This window comes from Pygocentrus nattereri, chromosome 2, assembly GCF_015220715.1.
Source record: "Pygocentrus nattereri isolate fPygNat1 chromosome 2, fPygNat1.pri, whole genome shotgun sequence".
Lineage (NCBI taxonomy): Eukaryota > Metazoa > Chordata > Actinopteri > Characiformes > Serrasalmidae > Pygocentrus > Pygocentrus nattereri.
In genome coordinates this window covers 25,121,860-25,143,473 of record NC_051212.1, presented here as the reverse complement: position 1 = coordinate 25,143,473, position 21,614 = coordinate 25,121,860, and the positions used below count along the sequence as shown (strand labels likewise).

The following is a 21,614-nucleotide window of genomic DNA, read 5'->3' as shown; positions in this document are numbered from 1 at the left end:
CGAGGCTTTTAACTTGGCGGTGGTTTCCTCTGCGTTATCACAGCGGAAACAGTAGCGCAGCCTTTACAAACATTCTTGCTGGGTCCCAAACCCGATGGATTTGGTGTCAGTTAAGTGGTTATTTGTTTAGCAGTAATGGTTTAAAACGCGCAGTTATTTTATTTGATCATGAATCTTAGAGGGCTGTTCCAGGATTTTAATGTCAGGTGAGTGAAACTGCTTGTTTAAGGTAGCGTGCTGAAGAAAGTTGGCCTGAAAGCTAATGCTGCTAACTAGATTTCACTTTCTGTTGGATGAGCTCGGGTGTCTCGCAGAACAATGTTTTGTATTAGAGTGATTTTGCTTGAAATATGACAACGTTTTGTGACACGACAGTAAAAAGTCTTGAGCCTGGAACCTCATAGAAGAAACTGAATTAAATATATAGCGGTCATATATTAACTGTGTTAAGCGTTGAGATGCGGTTGACATGTTTTTAGTATCATATTCTCTTTTCTGTACAGGCTGCTTTTGATGTTGAAGATTTTACTACATTATAATTATCAGCTGAATGGATTTTAGCTGTTTAAGTGCCTCAGACACAAGGGTGGTATTTAAGGGCCCATGTTTTGATATGAAAGAGTTTGATGATGTATGTTAACAGTGTTTTAAGTCTCTAAATGTACCACCTGCTCTTCAGTCCATGCAGTACTTATATGGAAACTAAGCTGCAAAAGCAGTTTTTAATTTATTGTGATTCATTTTAATAACGTCATGGTCACTTACATGTCTACCTATTCAGCCTATAGCAGGTCAGCTCCGCTCATTCCCGTTGAAGTTATAAGGGATGTTTCAGCTGGGACTGTTTCTGACTGAGGCACCGTACAGAGCAGCCAGTCACAACAGAGATCATTTAGATATATCAGTCCTGAAGGCATGATAACGAAAACAGCTTGTTTGATTCCAACCACAAAATGAAAGGCTGGAAAATGATCATGCAGAGGTGAAGTACAGCTGTTTTTGTGCCTAAACCCAAACAAACATTTAAGTGGACCTGGCGGTAAAAATAATATACTAGCAAAATGTAGGATGTGGGCTCTTGAATTGCTTAGTTGGCAGTGTTGGCTCCCTGAATGTCATCTCATTATGCTGTGTTTGTCTGCCCTGCAGCAAATTCCTCATTTATGCCTCCTTGTTGTTGTTCTCTGTGCTGCTGGCTCTGAGGCTGGATGGAGTTATCCAGTGGAGCTGCTGGGCTGTGTTCGCTCCCATCTGGCTGTGGAAGTTCACGGTCATCATCGGTGCCGCTGTTGGTACTGGTGTGTGGGCTCACAACCCACGTTATAGGTGTGTGACCAGTCAGTGGACTAACTCCATTTGCGTGTCATGAATCCCAACCTTATAAAGTGCAGTACTTTTGCTTTTATGCATTTTGTCTTTTGTTATAAACATGGTTTCATTAAAAGTGCATGGGTGAGGTTTACTCAATTGTTGATAGTTACTCAACTGTTGTCCTCAGTTTGTGTGTGTGTGTGTGTGTGTGTGTGTGTGTGTGTGTGTGTGTGTGTGTGTGTGTGTGTGTGTGTGTGTTCGTTCAGAGCGGAGGGTGAGACATGTGTGGAGTTCAAAGCCATGCTGATAGCAGTGGGCATCCACATTCTTCTGCTGATGTTTGAAGTATTGGTGTGTGACAGAATTGAGAGGGTCACTTCTGAACACGTCTGGCTGCTCGTCTTCATGCCTCTCTTTTCCGTCTCACCTCTGTCAGTGGCAGCTTGTGTGTGGGGATTCCGCCATGACAGATCACTGGAGGTCTGAAACAGGCAAACACACACAAATGCATTGTTACATTAATACAGTGAAGTCCAGAAGTCTTAAACCCCAATGGAAATTTCTTAAAAGTAAAAAAAAGAAAGTGAAAAATTAACTTTGTATTTTTTATCATAAATTATCAGCATAACAATTTGATATGAGAAATATTTACATGCATTTCTTAGTATTTGATTGAGTATTTGGTAGCACTGTTCCCATCTATTTGTGTTGTATGTTTTTCGTGCAGTGACACAAAAGTCATCATGTGTTTTTTGGTCTCTCTCTTAGCTGGAGATTATGTGCTCAGTCAATATTCTTCAGTTCATTTTTATTGCCTTGAAGCTGGACCGTATCATCACTTGGTCCTGGCTAGTAAGAACACTTTTTACCTCATCTTTATACTTATATGTGCATCTGAGTGCAGTGTTCAGTGGTTGTTTCATTGTTTGGTGAATAACAAATGTTTCAAGCCATAAAGCTCCCACTATCCACCTTTTTTCAGTCATCCTTTTTGTTATTTCCTAGGGGTCTTTTGAGAGTACTGTCAAAATGGCTCTTGTGAAGTTCATGAAATTATACAACATGTCCACAAGTATCCAGATATAGTGTAGGATGCTCTGTAAGCCCCTCATCAGTGGGCTGTAGAGGAGTGGAACAGTGTTCTCTGGAGTGATAGAGCTCCCTCAAGTACTTTTAGGATGCACTCCAGTAGCATTTGTGATCTGGAACTAATCATCCAATATTAGAACCTGACCTTACTAAAGTTTTTTGTAGCTAAATGCAATCAAATCTCCACATCAATGTTCCATCTAGTTTCAGGATTCCCTGAAAAATAGAGGCTATTCTTCCTATTAATCCCTATTAATCCTATTAATACCCATGATTCCAGAAAAAACATTGGATGAGCAAGTGTCCCAGACTTTTGGACATGTAGTGTATTATGCTGGAATAATACTTATAGGTAGTAAATAATATTGTTTTTCTGCTGTTTTGCAAATTTACTGTAATTCAGCCATTAACTGTTACTGTTATGTGTAGGTGGTGTGCGTGCCGCTCTGGATCCTCATGTCTTTCCTCTGTCTTGTGGTGCTCTACTATATTGTCTGGTCTATGCTCTTCCTCCGCTCCGTGGACATCATTGCAGAGCAGCGTCACACATACGTCACTATGGCTATGAGCTGGATGACCATTGTGGTGCCACTCCTCACCTTCGAGGTCCCTTGCTTTCTTCTGAATTTACACTATATGTCAAAAAGTGTGCAGATGCCCCTTTAATTACTGAATTCAAATACTTTGACGTGCACCCTTTGATAATCTCCATAATCAAGCATTGCCAGTAGCAAAAAGAGTACTATATGTACTTTGTACATATAGGCTACACATCCCAGTGACATTCAACATTGGTAGTCTGCAAAGTGTCAAGGTTTTTTTTACTGCAGTTCTTATGGATGTCTTGACAGTTCACATTTGTGCTCTGTTTTTGCCCCCAGCAGAAATGGTACCAGGTATTTAGTATTGTGGATAAGGTCAGTTAGGAGCTGCTGTCAAGAAAAAACAGCCCTGTCTGGAGTAACTAAGGACTGAATATGCAAAAAACACTGTTATATTGCTGTTGGTAACATCAAATTCCAGTTTGAAAGTACAATTTCAAATTCTTTAATTTTTATTTTATGTACTAGAACTTTAGCAAGGCTTCTTGCTAACAGTGTTCAGAGTGAAAGCTAACTGAAAGTTTTGGGAGCTTTCTGACCTAATAAGATCCACTCTTATTGAAAGTTAAATCGCTCTAAGTTGGATTTTCTCACCAGACATCCTTTCTGAACCACAGGCACCAGACTGTCTGCGACTGCCTTCATTGTGAATGTATAGTTAACCTTTTTTGTTTTTTTCCTCAGATCTTGCTGGTTCATAAACTGGATGGACATAGCGGCTTGAAATATGTGTCTGTGTTTGTGCCTTTGTGGGTCTCACTGGTCACTCTCATGACCACCACCTTCAGACAAAAGGGTGGGAATCACTGTGAGTAAAATGTATAATCCATTACTGCCTGTAGACATTGGATTATTGTATTCATACTGTTTAATTGTAGAATTATGGCTATGACATCAGAGCTATGTATAACACAGCATAGTAGCAAGTTTGTTGATTATAATTGACATAACTCCTGACATCTTCCTTTGCACAGGGTGGTTTGGCATCCGCAAAGACTTCTGCCTTTTCCTGCTGGAGCTCTTGCCCTTCTTGCGAGAGTACGGCAACATCTCCTACAATCTGCAGCATGATGAATCTGAAGCCTTTGAGGAGACACTGGCTGCACCTGAACCTCTGAAAATTGCCCCCATGTTCCTCCACAAAGAGGTGGAAATCATGCCAAGTCCTGGGAGATATTTTGACCCTCCCCCTAAACTGTGTATAGACACACCAGACTGAAAGTAGCTGTGCGCTCTCAGAACTGTAGAGATTACAGCAGAAGACTGGGAACAAAGACTCTGATCTCTTTCCAGGATCTGTTTTCTGACAATTTTACAGGGGTACTTGATGATTTTTTGAGGATAAACGATGAAGAGGATATTATAAAAAGACTTTCAGTAGTGAAGGTACTGGTATCACTACTACATTTCCTGTGGCCATGATTTTTTGAAAGAGTGCCCGCCAGCTGAATGCCAAATATCTGTAAAATGTAACAGTGAGGCTGATTCCTCAGACATACAGACAATATTTTGTGCAGTTGTGAAGGTTGAAATCCCCTGTATCACCAGACAGTGGGGAAGGTGTGTGTTTATCTATTTGTTTTTTAATCCTGAAAACAGGATGGCACTTTATGTCATTGATATTGGCACCTGCTATTTGTTGAGCATATAGACAGCAGCTCTGTTATCCAGAAGCATTTATATTACTTATTTCTTCTCATGCAACCGCTGTCTTAGAGCCTTCAGAATGCTACAACACTGAAAATTGCCAATATTTCAAGCCTTATTAAGTTATTCTTTTTCTGTAGAGTTCCTTAAAATGCATCACAGATTTTTTTTGACAGAATGTTGCTTTTTCGCATTTTGTCCTGGGCCCAGTTTCCCCAGAGCATTGTAGTGTGAAAGTATTAGTAATGATTTACTGCCATCTTTAAATGATTATTCTGGTTGAAGATTTTTAGGAAACTTGCCACTGGTTGATGCCTCAGTTGTAGTTGTTTAAGCCCCTCATGTTGCAGGATAGACTGAAGGTGATTGTGCTCAGCTGGCCTGAGCCTCATCATTACAGTGCTGCTGTCTTTAATTGGATCAGTTCTATGATGTTCTGATGATTGTTTTGTAAGCCCCTTTATACTCTTTTTCAATCAGTATCAGTTAACCATCTGTTAAGAAATATTGATTCTCATTGAACTGACAAAGTGCTATGCATGTGTATTTTTAAGCTGTACATTGTACTGCTGTACATTTCACTGTATAAAGATTTTTGTAACAGAACTCTTTGTCTGAGTGTATGAATACACTGTTTCTCCAAAAGTATCCAGAGGCCTCTTCTAATTATTGAATGCATCTGCTTCAGCTAATATTGAGTGCTTCACTGTAATCTAGTGTTGATTTTTGAATATAACAACCTAAAATTGATTGATTGAAATGGATTATTTTAAGCACAACTCAACATTTAAACCCATTTTTTTTTGTTTTCCCACAATCTCTGATTGAAGTGACTGACTTCTGCCTGCCTTGAAAACCTCTCCTGAGTTCTGATTACACAGAACCACAGAAGAGGGTGCCTGTGAGCAAGAAGACGCTGGAGCCAGCTCTCACAGCAGAAGTGAGAAAGATTCTGAAAAGAGTAAACCGAAGAAAACCAACAGGCCCAGATGACATATTTTTATGCACTCAGATCACGTGCAGCATCTTTGCTAATATTCAGTCTTTCTTTAGCACATGTTCTAATTTGGACTCTCTCAAGTTTGCATATTGACCAAGAAGATCCACAGAAGACGCCATTGCACTGCCATTCACGCAGCTTTAGAGAGTAAAGACAGCTAATGTATGTGAGAATGTTATTCACTGACTACAACTCTGCATTCAACACATCACCCAAGCTGACTAAAAAGCTAAACACACTTGGACTGGCACCCTCCTTGTGCATCTGAATTGCCTGACAGGTGCACTCCATTCTGTCGGGATTGGAAACCAAAACTCCAGCACACAGATTATAATCATAGGGACCCCGAGGGCTGTGTGCTGATTCCTATGCTGTACACCCTGTTCACTCATGACTGTGTTGCCTCCCATACCACCATCATCAAATTTGCTGATGATACCACTGTCAAAGGACTGGTCACTGGTGGGGCAGCCTATAGGACGGAGGTGGCAAAGCCGACGCATGGTAACAGGTCAACAATTTTTTCTTAAATGTTGACAAAACAAAGGAGATGATTGTGGACTGTCAGAGGAGGGCAAAGCAGCACAAACCACAGGGTGAAAGTGAGTACCTTGCAAATGTCTTGGTGTCCACATCAGTGAAGATCTTACCTGGTCTCATAACACAGCACAACTGGCTAAGAAAGCACAATAAAGACATTTTCTGAGAAGGCATGCAAGTGTCTGCAGAGGGTGCTCAGGTCAGCCCAGACAATCTCAAGAACGGCCTCCTCACCACTAAAGGATGTTTGCCATTCCAGGGTCCTCATAAGGGGCCAAAAAATCATCGATCGTGAAGGACAAAATACACTCTCAACAGTCTCTTCACATTTGTCCCATAGGGCAGACACTACAAAAGCGTGAAATCAAGAACCATCATTTTACAGTTTGTACCTGCAGCTCTTTTACTGCCCTGTTGTGGCTTCACAGAACAATTAGATATTTAGATAAACATAAAATAATCCTCCTTTGCAGTATGATAAAGCTCTGCTGACCATGAAAAATATTTGAGTTGATTTCTATTCCACTGGAGGGATGGCCACAAGGGGGCCTGCAGAAAGAGCTTACAGTGAGGTGTGAATGGACAGTATTGCATAAAAAGTGCGTGGGTGTGATAAAAGATGTGTGTGAGTGAGTGGATGAGTTGTCAGACAGGATATTCTAGATATTGTACAAAAAGAAAACAATTCTTTCATTGCTTTTGGGAGTTTCAGGAAGAAGGTTACAAGCAAGTGAGCATTTTACCTTGAAGTACGTATTATATATTACTTCAAATATCAGTTAAACTGTGTGTGTGTGTGTGTGTGTGTGTGTGTGTGTGTGTGTGTGTGTGTGTGTGTTTGTTTGTTAAGAGCAAGTTGTTTCAGATATGATGCAAATGTGATCTTTCCGTGATCTTGAGAGTACAAAGTGTGCGTCTGTTGCTGCCTCTTCTCTCCTGCTTCTGTTTTTGTTGTGTTTCGTTGCTGCTGCTGTTCCTTTTTTTCCATTTTGGCTTCTCTGCTTTCTGGATCTTGTCTGTTTTCTGGTTTCACGTTGGAACTTCTCCCGCGGCTTCTTCACCCGGCACTTTTCATAGCCTGCTAGCCACGCACGAGCCCTCTCCCTTCTTCCTCCTACCCCTCGAGTTTCTACCCCTCACTAAGTTCTGTGGATTAATCTGGGGTACTGGGCTGCTGGGTCGGGGTTGTAGGTCTGGCTGACGCGCTTTAGTGGTGTTAGCGGTAGTGCCGTGTATGCTGTGGTTGTCCATCAAGCCTGGATAGATCATCATGCCTTGCCTTGGTTTACGACTGACTGGCTGCTCTTGGATGTGGATTACTGTTTTTTGGACCATATGATTACATATTCAGCAACGGAACTAAAACGTTTTGACACTCGTGCTCGTCTGGACTCTTCGACATTTCGTTTATGTCGGAGTCTTGGGTTTACGCGCCGACCCAGGTGTATTCACCGCTCCCATATCTCTCACCGTGCCTCGACCCGCACACATTCGGAGGCGGATCTTCAAGGATCATAAACAGACGCGTGGAATCATTCCTGACCATCTTCGCCCTCTTACGGAATCTAGCACTTACTCCTCCCTTGAAACATCCATCCATCCATCCATCCATCCATCCATCCATCCATCCATCCATCATCTTCCGCTTCTCCGGGGTTCGGGTCGCAGGGGCAGCATCCTAAGCAATGAGGCCCAGACCTCCCTTTCCCCAGCCACTTCCACTAGCTCCCTGGGGGGATTCCGAGGCGCTCCCAGGCCAGCTGGGCGGTCTTCCCCACGGTCTCCTCCCGGGTGGACTTGCCTGTGACCCCGAGATACTTAAACTCCTCCACTTGAGGCAAGAGCTCATCCCCGACCCAGAGAGGGCTCTCGGGCCTCGGATTAGGAGGTACTGATCCTCATCCCGGCCGCTTCACACTCGGCTGCAAACCGATCCAGCGAAAGCTGAAGTTCACGGCCTGATCTGCAAACCTGTGACCTTGAGGTCACCAAACCGGACACCCTCCATCCCCTGACTGCGCCTAGAAATCCTATCCATAAAAATTATGAATAGCAAAGAGCCATGTACCCCGTACTCCCGAAGCACCTCCCACAGTATACCCCAGGGAACACAGTCGAATGCCTTCTTCAAATCCACAAAGCACATGTGGACTGGTTAGGCATACTTCCATGAAACCTCCAGAATCCTGGAGAGGGTAAAGAGTTGGTCCATTGTTCCACGACCAGGGCGGAACCCGCACTGCTCCTCCTGAATCCGAGGTTCGACTATAAGCCGGATTCTCTTCTCCAGTACCCCTGCATAGACCTTACCAGGGAGGCTGAGAAGTGTGATTCCCCTGTAGTTGGAACACACCCTCCGGACCCCCTTTTTAAAAAGAGGCACCACCACCCCAGTCTGTCAATCCAGTGGCAACGCCTTCGGACACTGCCCGATCCACAATGCACCGAACCCCTACTACTGTGCCTCCCACCGGTGGTGGGTCGATGGGAGGGGGGACTCATGTAGCTCCTTCGGGCTGGGCCCAGCTGGGCACCATGAGTAAATGCCCGGCCACCAGACACTCGCTGGCGAGTCCCTCCCCCAGGCCTGGCTCCAGGGTGGGGCCCCAGTTTCTTTTTCTCAGGCCTCTGTTTCACTCTCACCTGATAATTATCTCTCTGTTTTCTCCCCTGTAAACTCTTCCACTGTCTGAAGATGTCTGAGATTATTTCCAAATCCTCTACTTGTACATCTCTGCTATATCCTGCTCCTACAGTTACTCTTAAGTCTGCTTCCTCTGTTATTGCTCCTCTTAGAGCTCATATGATTAATCTATGCTTTTCATTAGGCTCTGTTCCTCCATCTCTCAAAATAGCTGCTGTCACTCCTATCCTAAAAAAACCTGGGTTGGACCCATCCTCACTGGCCAACTACAGACCTGTCTCCAATCTCCCTTTCTTAGCTAATGTTGTAGCCTCTTGACTGCATGACTTTCTATCCTCCAGTAACCTCTATGAGCCTTTTCAGTCTGGTTTCACCCTACACAGTACTGAGTCTGCCCTTGTAAAAGTTGTAAATGACTTGCTGCTGTCTACAGATGCTGGATTTCTTAACATCTTGATTCTTAACATCCTGAACCTCCAGCAGCTTTCAAAACTGTTAACCATAATCTTCTTATATGTAGATTGTCATCTGTTGGCATTACTGGCTTTGCCCTTCAATGGTTACAGCCATACTTTGCTGATAGGCATCAATACATTTCTATGGGCTCCCACAAATCTGGTATTGCTCCTGTAGATCGTGCTGTACCCCAAAGATCTGTCCTTGGCCCTCTCCTCTTTATCATTTATATCTCCCCACTCAGCCAGATCATCCGCAACCATGGTTTTAACTCTTACTGCTATGCTGATGACATTCAAATTTATGTCAGCACTACTTCCCTCTCTGCCTCCACCCAGACCTTCAGTTCTTGTGTCAGAGATTTGAACGTTTGGTTGCAAACTAATTATCTGAAACTAAATGCTGATGAAACCCGAGGTTCTGTTAGTAGGAGCTAAAACCTCACTTTCCCAGGTATTGAACTTTTCAGTCAACATTGATGGTGTTAATATTAAGCCAACCCAATTAGTTAAGAACCTTTGCTGTCTTCTTGATTCTTCTCTTACTTTCAAGTCTCACATTAAGCTTGTCAAGAAAGCTGATTTTATCATCTGCGTAACTTTGCACACTTACGCCCTATGATGAGTGAGACTGATGCTAAAATGTTGATCAATACCTTCATCTCCTCTCGCATCGATTACCGTAACTCACTTTTCTATGTCCTTAAAATTAAACTAATCAATCGTCTTCAGTGCATCCAAAATTCAGCAGCCAGGGTTCTTACCTCCACCAAGCGCACTGCTCATATTACTCCTGTTCTCCGACAGTTGCTCTGGCTTCCTATATAATTCTAGGATTAAATACAAAATCCTTCTTCTCACCTTCAAGGCTTTACATGGTCTGGCTCCGACACCTTTCTGATCTCATTTCTTTATATTGTCCCTTGTGTGCTCTCCGACCTTCTAATGCTGGACTCCTCACAGTTCCCTCAACTAGACTTTCTACTATGGGTGGCAGATCTTTCAGGGCTGCTGCCCCCAAACTCTACATTCCACTCTTCGAAATTGTTCTTCTCTGTCTTCCTTCAAATCCCTACTAAAAACCTTCTTTTTTTCCTCTCTGTTGTCTTAATTTTTTTTTTTTTTATGATGTAAAGTGTCCTTGGGTATGTGAACAGTGCTATATAAATTGAACTTATTATTATTATTATTATTATTATTATTAATGATGATCAAATGCCTTTCAGGGATGAGGTTTATTTATGTGGCGCTAATACTTCTATTCAGCTTTACAACATTAAGATCAGGTATGTATCCGCATCTTGTAAAATGTTACTTAATTTAAAGGGATAGTCTACTAAAAGACCAATATGTAATATGACCTCCTGTCACACGTAGGAAGGTGGTTCAAATTTAGCTACTGATATTTACTTTTAAAAGAGATAATGGTTCCCTGGATTCATATTACATTTACACTTTGACTCATCACAATTTTTTACATGAGTCTTAACCATCTCCTGCAGTCCTTGTATGCCTCAAATGTAATGTAAAATAATGTAAACATGCATTGCTGCATACGTTTTAAATGCATTGCACTTCTCTGGGCCCCCCTTTACCACCACCCTTACTGAATTGCATATATTTTACTGATTGTTAGTATTCAATAATGGACTAACTCAGTTGCTGTCTGAAACTAATTTAATTTCTTATGTATTGAAATATTCCATATAACTCAGGTATATAACCCAAATCTATATAATTTCTTATTACAGAGATTTTTAAGGTGGTTGGCCCATCTCTTCCTCTGACTGCTGTAGTTGGTGAAGACCTCATTCTGCCCTGCTCCCTCCAACCCAACATCAGTGCAGTGGGTATGACAGTGGAGTGGCTCAGACTAGATCAGGCAGATTCAACAGTGCATCTCTACACAGATCATGAAGACATAAGCAAAGAGCAGGCTGTGTCATACAAGGGGAGGACAGCTCTGTTCAAAGAGGAGCTATTGAAAGGAAACACTTCCCTCAAACTCTCAGACATCCAAATTTATGATGAGGGAACTTATAAGTGCTTAGTTAAATCTGAGAACTGGTTTGATGATGTAACTCTTGACATTCTAGCTGAAGGTAAGAGCCTTTGCACATCACTGCGAAAAGAACCTGCAAAGTTGATTAAATATAATAGATCTGAATTGTTATATATGATTGACAAGTATCAAATTAGAACTTGTGTTAACTCACATGTATCCACCTGTACCTTTGTTGTAGAAGAACTGTTGTGTTTGAGAATTCTTATTCAAATGCATCATCTTTATAGCTACAGGTAGCGATCCAGTGATCACTGTGGAGGAGCTTGAGGTTTCAGGAGGAATTGGTTTAGTGTGTGAATCTAAAGGCTGGAATCCTGAACCAGAAGTTGAGTGGTTGGACAGTGAAGGAGCTACTTTGAATGCTGAAGTTACACAGACACACAGAGACTCTGGGGGCTTCAGTGTGAAACACCGTGTCACTGTTTACAACAGTCACTCCAACAGGTTCTACTGTAGAGTCAAACAGAGACATTATATGAAGGGGACAGAGGTCATAATCTCTGGTAAGTGATGGTGGGCATATGTAAATGGTCATATTCGGTGGTGAAGCGTGGCTGTTAAAGTTAGGCCTTCAGGCCATAAATATCAAAACTCGAAAAGAAAAAACACCTGGCCCACCTCTGTGATCTCTTCAAATGTCCTGGTTTCTATGTTCTTTAGAGAAGCCAGGTAATTGGAACAAATCCTGGAAAGGATTTATAATTTCTGCACCTAAACTACCCACTTCTGTGTGTAATAGACACATAACATTTTAACCTTATATATTGCAGTAGTACAGTGAAAAATTTCTGGCATAGAGCTACTGCTTTTTTCATTTTACCAACTGACTGAAGCCCAGTGGTTAGGCTGCTGCTGGTATTCACAGTCAATCACACATTTTCTCATAAAATTGATCCCATCCTCTATAAATCAAAATGTGATTGGTTGATTCCTCGGTCACTTCCTCATGATGTTTGTAGTTAATCTAATGTGTGAGGATTTTGGTCCCTCTTGTAAATGTCTAACCAGTGGTAAAAACGTCTTGAGTTGTATCTACATAGATACCATAGGATATAACTATCTCTGAGGTTCCTGCTCACAATTTATTCAAATTTAGCAGGTGGTTTGAGAATGAAATAACAGAGTTAGAAGCTGTGGGTATTAGGCAGTGGCTCCCAAAGTCAGTCCTGAGAACTCATGCTCTGTACATTTTTTGTTTTAGCTGCTCTAACACTCCTGACCTGGCACATAGGCAGCTTGTTAATTAGTGATGTTGAATTAGGTCTGCTAGATGAGGGAAAGAACAAATATGTGCATAGTGTGGTGTCGCCAACACTGGGATTAAGAACCCTTTGTATTACAGCACAACGTGGTCATTATTACTTTTCAGATGGTAGCTATATGTAAAGGTACAATCTAGGACATTATTGACATATTAAATACAAAATTCAATGATGGTATTGCCTAATGCAACTCACCACAATAAACTAATAATAAAACAAGTGTGTAGTATCAGCAACCCAAAAACATGCAGGTTTTGGGTGTAAAGTGAATTGGTGCTGGATTGAAGTTCATATCATCTTAATTACATAGTAAAATAAATTCATGTTTGTATATATTGTGTCTTTATTTTTTGGCACTTTTGTGTAATTCATGTAATTCGTACTTCTCCAGATAAAAACTTTAGAAGGTGGCAGACCAGTGTCATCTTCAATTTCCTGTTTGCATCAATTATACTCATTGGGATGACTGGAGCAGTTTCACTTGTCTATTATAAGAGAAGAGGTACGCTCACACACACACACACACACACACACACACACACACACACACACACACACAGCAACATATAAAAAAAACATGAAATAATGATTTCTTCTTGATATATAGTGTCTTATGCTGCTTATCATGAGTTTATAACAAAAATAATGTTTTACTCACTTGTGTTTCATCAGGGAGAAAAAGAAAAATCCATACAGGTATCTTTGTCTTAATTATATTATACAGTGCCTTACAATACCATTTATAGATGTATCTGTGCCTTATATTTACTTCATCTGTTTAAAATTCTGCAGGCATTTTTCCCTTTTTTGTCTGGCTTTATTACTTATAAATGTTTTACTTTTTCTATTCATAATTCTGCTATGAAATATTTGTGCAGTAGATTAGTCTTGTTTGTTAGCATTTGCTGGTGGTTACTGATCAACTTGATTTAGGGATTTAAGATTAAGAGACCCTTATTAGTCCCACAGCAGGGAAATTTAACCTCTGCATTTAATCCATCCATGAAGTGAAATACCACATACACTCTAGTGAGCACACACACACTAGGGGTCAGTGAGCACACTTGCCCGGAGTGGTGGGCAGCCCAATTCGCAGCACCCGGGGAGCAGTTGGGGGTTAGGTGTCTTGCTAAAGGACACCTCAGTCATGTGCTGTCGGCTCCGGGGATCGAACCAGCGACCTTCTGGTTCCCTAACCTCCAGCCCATGACTGCCCTTTACACTGTGCAACACTAAGCATGCCTTCAAATAGAGTACTGCATCATGTCGCAAAGCCTTCAGGATGTATACACTGAAAATGTAAAATGCGGCAAGTCAAAATGTAAACAAACCGTAGACCTATCAGAAACAAGTTGAGGCAGCTGAAATGTGTGGATACCTTAGCGATGCGATTGTGTTGGGTATGGTTTTATCTGCTAAGTCTACTTAGCTAACTAGATAAGTTTCCTTATCAGTCAGTGAGTTAAGTGAACTCAATTAGCTTGGTATTCAATTAGCTTTTACTCTCCAGCCTTTTCTCTCCAAGTTCTTTCTTTTAACACCCTTCCAATATTTACTGGAAGGGTTGTACAAATCCATCCTTTTTAACAGTTTATCCATTTTGAGGAGAAATTTATGCTAATTTCTAAATTCTATACTTTTGCTACATATTCCTTAATACATTTACTTTAGTATACTACAAACATCTACAAATTGGGTTAGTGGGTTAGTAGGTGCTGTACATTAAAGTAAAGTTGAGGCTGATCTACTGTCTTCTATACAACATTATTTAAATCTTTTTTTTTACAGAGATAGAAAGGAACAGAGCATATACAGGTCAGTGATGTAACCATGTGATTCTGTGTATGAAATCATGTTACATTTTTCTGTGATTTTTACCAAGCTTTCCTTGATAAGCAGTTATTTTAATATGAATAATGGGAAATACTTTGAAACAAAATCTCCATTCTTCCTGATCTTTTTCTCTCCTCAATTCCTCTACACTCTTCTTGGTTAGAAAAAGAGCAGCAAGAAGGGGAAGCCATTTACGTATCATGAATGCCATATGTTGCTTCAGAACTGGTGTTATCCCAGTGGTGTGTTTAGGGTCTGGCTATTGAGCTATAGCCATGGGTCTTTTCTCCTGTAGCCGCGCGTCTATTTTTACTGCCAAAATGCTTATTATGAATATTAATTATGGGCTCATACAGCCACTGAATCTTCTGTGGTAAACATATCCCTGCTTCATCCCTGCCTAAGCCGCTAGACTTTTGAGACCCTTTCTTCACTCACCACAGTAGACTAGTGTATGATTGTCTGGCACGATTTACAAAGTTAATTATTTGGCACCCAAGTTCATCAGTCAGCTTTCACCATAGTTTATTACAGTTGCCATAGTCAAAATACATGAAACTCAGAGTGTACCCCCTTTTTCATTTCATAAAAAACAACATTGTATATTTTAATGATATACTGACTCACCCACAGATACCCTCTGGTGATTTGCAGTCATGTTTTTGATATGACAGGAGAAATAAGAAGTGGCCAGGCTGCCTAGAAGCTGGCTCTAGTATAAGGGGTGATTATACTACACTTAACAACATTGTCCTATGGACAACAAGCCTGTCTTTAACCCATGGAGATAACGTTAGACCCCCCGAAAACTCAAATTAAGCATATGTGGGGAGTACAAGAGAGAACTTTTGTATTCCTTGCAAAACTGTTTGAAATGTGAATAAAACAAAAAAAAATTAATAATGTTACAAATTTTGGACTTCATAGTGGAAAATTTTGAAACATGTAATTTATCATAATTTTCTCCATTTCTTGCAGTGGATGTGACTATGGACATTGAGACAGCTCATCCTTATCTCAATCTGTCTGATGGTGGCAAGCAGGTGATCTATGGAAAGAAGCGTGAGGACTATTGTGATGGAGAATGTAGCTTTGATGACTTTGTTTTTGTCCTCGGAAATGAGGGGTTTGAAAAGGCATTTTACTTTGAGGTGCAGGTCAGAGGGAAGACTCACTGGACTTTAGGAGTGGCCAAAAAGACAGTTAGGAAAAAGGGGGAGATTATACTGAAACCTGAGTTTGGATTCTGGACTGTGAGCAAGAAGAATAATGTATACTCCCCAAGAGCCAGTATCTTTCTGAGACATAAGCCCAAGAAGGTGGGAGTGTTTGTGCGTTACGATGAAGGTGTGGTGTCTTTTTATGATGTGGATGCCAAGTCTAAAATTTATTCCTACACTGATCAATCTTTCTCTGAGAAACTCTATCCAATATTTAGCCCTGATTTCAAACGTGGGGGTAAAAATGCAGCTCCTTTAATCATTACACCTGTACACAACACTCATCCCCACCAAACTGATACTGCAGGACTCTAATGCTAGTAAGAAAAAAAAAATCATTATGTTGCATCAGTTTACTGCATTGTTGTCTGAGTGGACTACTTGACAGGTTATTCTGTTCAATAGTTTATCTGCACACAGTCACTGCAGCTGGTTGACCAAATCACTGTTGTTGTTGATGTTTGAGCATTGATGGTTATAGTTCCATCGTAATTTGTTTGTTTTTCAGGTATGCGCTTTTACACTTTGTGCTGTGATTTGTAAATATTTTTCATGTATTCTCTGCCCCCCCCCAACCCCACCTTCTACCTGTGTAACTCCTGTCTCTGTCTTATCCGTAGACATTGTTTTAAAAGTCTTCATGTAATGTACAGTACACAGAATGAATAAAACACCCATGAAACAAACAGATCTACACTTAAGTCTTTTGGTCACATAGGACTAATGATTTTAACAGTAGACGTTTCAAATCAGTTTTTAAATACAACCATGAAATTGATGTAAAAGGCAAAAAAGGAGTCATACATATACGTTTTATCATTATATCACTTTGGACTAGGGGTGCCCAATCCTGGAGATTTAGCACTCTGGACAGTTCTGGTCCAATACGTCTGGCACCTGGACACCCCAGCATTTTTTCTTAGACTGCTGTATAAATATATTGTTTTCTAACTGTACTGGATGTACTGGACAAAGCAGTTGTTGGATATGAATGGGTTTGCATCAACGTATATTATAATGTTGATAAGAAAATGGTGCAATGAAGCCTCAACATAAACCTTTAGTTAAGTGAAAAACAAGAACAGGTTTCCGTTGTCCCCGTGCCTGAGGGTTCAGCAGAAATCTTCTTTCCAGTCTGACAAGGTGACTTCACTGTTACTTGGCAACGACATTTTTGGCAATTAAAGTAAACTAAAGGTTTGTATGTTAGCAGGCTAGTAACTGTAACTGCTTGTTTGGATTGATGGGTCATTTCTGAGTTTTTAAAATAGATTTTAAAGAATACAAAACTGCAAAAGCCAGAGACCGCCCTTTTATTTTTTTGGTTTATTGCCATTAAGTATAACTTATACATTTTCCGTGTCAGATAAAAAGCAGGAAATATGTATATTTAACAATTACACAAAAGGCTCATACAATGAGAAGAATATGAGTTCTATCAGTATTTAATTTGTCCATCCTTTATTTTTGCGCACACAATTGTCACTTTAGCTCTTTATCCCTCCAATCTTAAATCCACTGAGTTACAGCTGGAGTTTCCAGAGAAAACGGGACTCCTAACAGCCATGCAAGACCTGGTAGCCCACCAAAACTGTCACCATCAGACAAACGGTACTTAAAGCCTTCTTCTTTGAGAGACAGGAATAACTCAAGCGCTACTGTTGTTTCAGGTCTGTTTCTGTCCTCCTTCCACTGCGAGAAGACACCTCAGCGCTATCAGTCTTTTCACATATTCACTTTAAAAGAACCGAACCGAGTGGACCAGGCAGGGAACCAACTGCACATGACCTCAGTTCTTTTTGTGTTCACATTGTAAGTGAACTGTAAAGAGGACTCAGTTTTCTTTCTGGTCCTTTGGGATCTCAGGCCACGTTTTGTTCAGACCAGAACTCGGACCCCTTTCACAACACAGTGAGCACAGCGCCCGCCGAGTGGGCAGCGTTCTCTGATGAATCCGACCAATCAGGTGACGAGAAGACACACTAGACCCGCCTGCTGCTCTCCTATTGGCCGCGCAAAACTGGAAAAAAGACCCGGCGACGTTTCAATCAGAGTGAACGCAGCTGAAAATCGCGGTGCCAAGCTGGAGCCTTTAACACGGTAAAACCACGCGAGCTCTCGCATCTGATGGCGGTAATATGTCAGCGCTGCTGTTGGTCTCAGATCACGGACAGACTTTATCCTGAGTAGCGCCTCATAAATGATCCCTGGTCTGTTTTACCCGCTGAAGCGCTGAAGACTGGCTGTGTGCGCGCTGAGCCTCGAGGACTTCACCGTAAAGCAAAGCGGACTGGGGCCGTTTTGTTTTCACAGGGCACAAATTAATCGAGCCACAAAACAAGCTAGAAACGAACCTCGACAGGTGGTTTCAGTTCGGTTCGTTTTGGGGGCCGTTTCGAGGGGTCAGAGTTCACATATGCAAAAGAAACCATGACTGAGCGGTCAAGGTCCACCTCAGACGCTGAAACGGCCCAACTGTGAAAACGCCCTGAAAGGATGTGCAGAGCAACGCACTGTCAACCCCAGACCTCCGGACACCAGTACTGACTTGTACATAATGTTGTACCTGTAACTGCATGTTGGCCCTTATTGTGGCCACAACCACAGGAATTTTACCAGCTGCAGTCTGATGGCTATCAGCTGGACCCTGAACATGTTCTTCTGACTCAGATCTGTGCAATGTCCACAGTCGCCTTCCCTACACGTTGTCACTAGATAATACGATAATACATGTCATTTGACTTTCCTGAAATGCTGTACTTCTATACTGTGCATAAAAGTAGTAAGCAGGAGTATTTAGTGTCCAAATCTGTTCACCAAGCCAAATGTGGTTGATTCCCCAGATGACTGATATTCTGAAGTATGGAACCACAGCATCTTAAACACAGTAAGCTATATTCTTGTTTTTTAAAGCCTAACTGATGTAAAATTTCATAGATTGTCAGAGAATGCCTACATTTATGTGCCATTAAAGTTTTATGATGATTGGCCAATGTTAAGCCTGGCAAATTCCTGCTGAACTCCGATTGACTACTGGCAGCCACATTCCACTTACTAAGACATCCTTAACAAAATTTTTACATTTTTAGCTTAAGTGGAATTGCAGCAGCAGAAGAACTGTAATTTCCATTTTATATCACCTCCTCCCATCGATACCTGGAACCCTATTACACTACAAAATGGAATCACTGTCATGTACATTCACAATATTACAGCAGAGCTCTTTGAATTTCTATTTAAAAATGTTCAGACGTGTACCCAAGACGCGGTTTCATCAAATCAGAATCAGAAATTGATAGTGTTCTGTGATATTACATGCACAAGGAAAGGTTATGGTGCTTTAATATGCAGTATAGACTAAGTTAACTGTTTGACGCAGGTTAGCCTAATATATGCTTTATCTGCACCAAGTCATTGTAAAGATGAAGCCAGTCGTAGCTGGTTTTGCCATTCGGGTCATTGTAACAGGCCTTAATTTATCACAGTATGTTGTGCACTTTATTGAAATTTGTTTAGACTAACCATATTCAAAGTATTGTATTGGAAATTAGTACAAGTGTGATTGACATAAAATATTTTAGAATGTGTATGTTTATGAATATTTCAGGTGTTTTGTGTTGATTTGATCAGTTTAGGTTATCAGGCAGCTTGTTCTCCTTAACCTCCAATTTGTAGAGTTGGTCTGGGGATCTTGTAGAGAGCAGGTTGATGTGTCTTTGAAAGACAGACGTGTTGAGGGAATCTGTGTTAAACTAGTACAATTATGCACCTGGAATTGTACCTATTGGTGATCTGGGTAATGGTACACCATTAGACTGTGTGCTACCAGTTTTTTTCTTTGTTGTCAAACTTCAGTCAGTTTTAGTTTGCTGTAAATGAAGAGTTTATATATCATCTGAAAGAACAAACTGTTTTTATTGTTTTACACACACCTATCAACTACGTATTGCTTTAAACAGACAAATAGTAAAAATGCTATAATACACTGTGAAAAGATGCTTTTTTTATTTACTTCTTAAATAAAAGAGTCTCAAAGTGAAGGCTGAAGCCAAGGTAGCACCGGTGTGCATATATTTACTCCTCTTTAATGCTCATCCTTGCAGATTTAAGACAACCTAATCAGTGACATCGCCAAGAGATGAAGGCTTCCTCTGCTGCTGAAATGACTTGTGCTCTTCTTCCTAATTCACAATGCCTGTCCCTTGAGGTGTGATGGTGGATAATAGCTCCACCTTCTGGCCGTCATAATACCAGTCAGAGTGAAAATGCTGAGGAAAATGTAACCAAACAAAACATAAGCAAACTGGAAGTTCATTTTTTAGCAAGTCACGAATAGATAATACTTTCCACTATAATCATTAGCATTACACACAGGGCAAAGGATCCTTTTTTGGATACATCTATTTCGGTGACAATAATTAAAAGTAGCTTTTCTCTTTCTTCTTTTTTTTTTGGCTGAAAAGTCTTTTAACAGGTCCCATTGTTTAGACACAACAGGTATTGTAATGCAAACGATGCATCTTGGCTAGAGTAGCTAACATACATGGAAGCAAATTAAAATCCTATTATTTCTCTGATCAGAGTCTCTTGTAATTTCTCTTGTAGTTTGTCCTTTTTCAATTTTTTGTTTTTGAGTTGACCTCTCCTAGACGTGCAGGAGCTGGTAACTTCTGGTCAGACTAGTGACCGTTTTGTTAGGAAAAGTAATGATGCTGCATGAGCGTACTATCTAGTTACAACCTGAGAGGAATAATTTACACAGGCACAGTAAATAAATACACTTGTGTGTGAGAGACATCTCCCTCTTAAGATGTGCTCTCCTATCATTTACTGCTTATTTTCAAATAATGAATGCATATAGATTCATTATTTAAAATATAATTATGTGGTTTGTAATTATTAAATCACATAAAGAGGAAATCTTGCATAGTTAAATCATTAGTATGTTATTCAGAGTGGTTTGTTGTGACATGGTCTTTTAGAAAAACCTAGTAAGTCAGAATTGTTCTCAGTGGCTCCCTCAAAGCTCCCTTTTAGGAAACTATGTTATAGGAAAATAAATGATTTATACAGTGTGTATTCAGATGTTACCCAAAACGCTGTTTTATGATAGTTTTAGAATAAGATTTTGAAGGAAGGGACCCATTTGAGAGGCGAATCTGTTCAGTTACATCACTTTAAATGACTATTAAAGGAACTTAACCTCCCTGTATATTTGGGATTTAGGCACCAAGTTGCCTTGGATTTGGATTTATGAAACAAACCACCAAAAGTCATTTAAGTTGGTGCTAAAAGAGTTTTTAAAAGAATAGGGTTTGAAAAAGAAGAGCACACTCTTATATTTAATTTTAAAATACAAAAACATAATTTTAGGGCTGGATATATTGTGAAATTTTTATTACTGATCTGATTTCAGTGCTGATATCAAAACTGTACTGTTTTCCTATATTTTTTCCTAACTGTGCCAATAAACAAGGGAAGTAAGGAAGCGTTATTAAGAGGAAGATTAGTCAGAAAGCTGCTTGGTGAACTGTTGACTTCTCTGCTAATACACCTTTATTTTGAATATTTTGTGTGTGTATTTGGTTGAAGTGGCATCAATAGAATAGAGCTGTTTTAATCCAGTCCAAAACTTTTCTTTTCTCTTCATTTTTTCATCAGATTTGACAGAATACTTGACTTTGCAACTATTAGTTTTAAGCATGTTAAACACTGTAATTATCAGGTGTCAACCATGCTAGGATCCCAGAGCAGGTTCTTAATAAGAAAGAAAGAAAAAAAAACATTTAAGAATAAGCAAAGGGGAAAACAGACTTAGCATTTCAAAAGTGGTCATTTTAGCTAATGTTGAGCAGAACTCAAATGCTACCCAGTAATTTGACCCATAGACACAGTTTTGAACAGTTGTACACACATAAAACCATGTTATTTTTCATTAAAACACAA

The 21,614-nt window shown here is 40.4% G+C and overlaps 2 protein-coding genes across 2 annotated transcripts; both read left to right on the top strand.

Moving 5' to 3' along the window:
• Positions 1-31: 31 nt before the first annotated feature.
• Positions 32-5,297, top strand: LOC108428587 (transmembrane protein 185A-like). Its single transcript, XM_017699674.2, has 7 exons — positions 32-206; positions 1,150-1,326; positions 1,578-1,791; positions 2,080-2,163; positions 2,830-3,006; positions 3,687-3,810; positions 3,977-5,297. The coding sequence occupies exons 1-7, from the start codon at positions 169-171 to the stop codon at positions 4,219-4,221; spliced, it is 1,059 nt and encodes a 352-aa protein (XP_017555163.1). The 5' UTR covers positions 32-168; the 3' UTR covers positions 4,222-5,297.
• A 1,542-nt stretch (positions 5,298-6,839) lies between these two features.
• Positions 6,840-16,354, top strand: LOC108428585 (butyrophilin subfamily 1 member A1-like). The gene is made up of 8 exons (XM_017699673.1): positions 6,840-6,938; positions 10,515-10,574; positions 11,040-11,390; positions 11,581-11,856; positions 13,007-13,117; positions 13,288-13,311; positions 14,404-14,430; positions 15,427-16,354. The coding sequence occupies exons 2-8, from the start codon at positions 10,517-10,519 to the stop codon at positions 15,981-15,983; spliced, it is 1,404 nt and encodes a 467-aa protein (XP_017555162.1). The 5' UTR covers positions 6,840-6,938; positions 10,515-10,516; the 3' UTR covers positions 15,984-16,354.
• Positions 16,355-21,614: the final 5,260 nt, after the last annotated feature.

What these genes read in the sequence shown, in the direction of transcription:
- LOC108428587 (XM_017699674.2), top strand. Translation starts at nt 169, where the DNA reads ATGAATCTTAGAGGGCTGTTCCAGGATTTTAATGTCAG. An exon ending in GCTCACAACCCACGTTATAG is followed by an intron (nt 1,327 to 1,577) that starts GTGTGTGACCAG and finishes GTGTTCGTTCAG; the next exon opens with AGCGGAGGGTGAGACATGTG. An exon ending in TGCCACTCCTCACCTTCGAG is followed by an intron (nt 3,007 to 3,686) that starts GTCCCTTGCTTT and finishes TTTTTTCCTCAG; the next exon opens with ATCTTGCTGGTTCATAAACT.
- LOC108428585 (XM_017699673.1), top strand. Translation starts at nt 10,517, where the DNA reads ATGAGGTTTATTTATGTGGCGCTAATACTTCTATTCAGCTTTACAACA. An exon ending in AAAAAGAAAAATCCATACAG is followed by an intron (nt 13,312 to 14,403) that starts GTATCTTTGTCT and finishes TTTTTTTTACAG; the next exon opens with AGATAGAAAGGAACAGAGCA. An exon ending in AAGGAACAGAGCATATACAG is followed by an intron (nt 14,431 to 15,426) that starts GTCAGTGATGTA and finishes CATTTCTTGCAG; the next exon opens with TGGATGTGACTATGGACATT.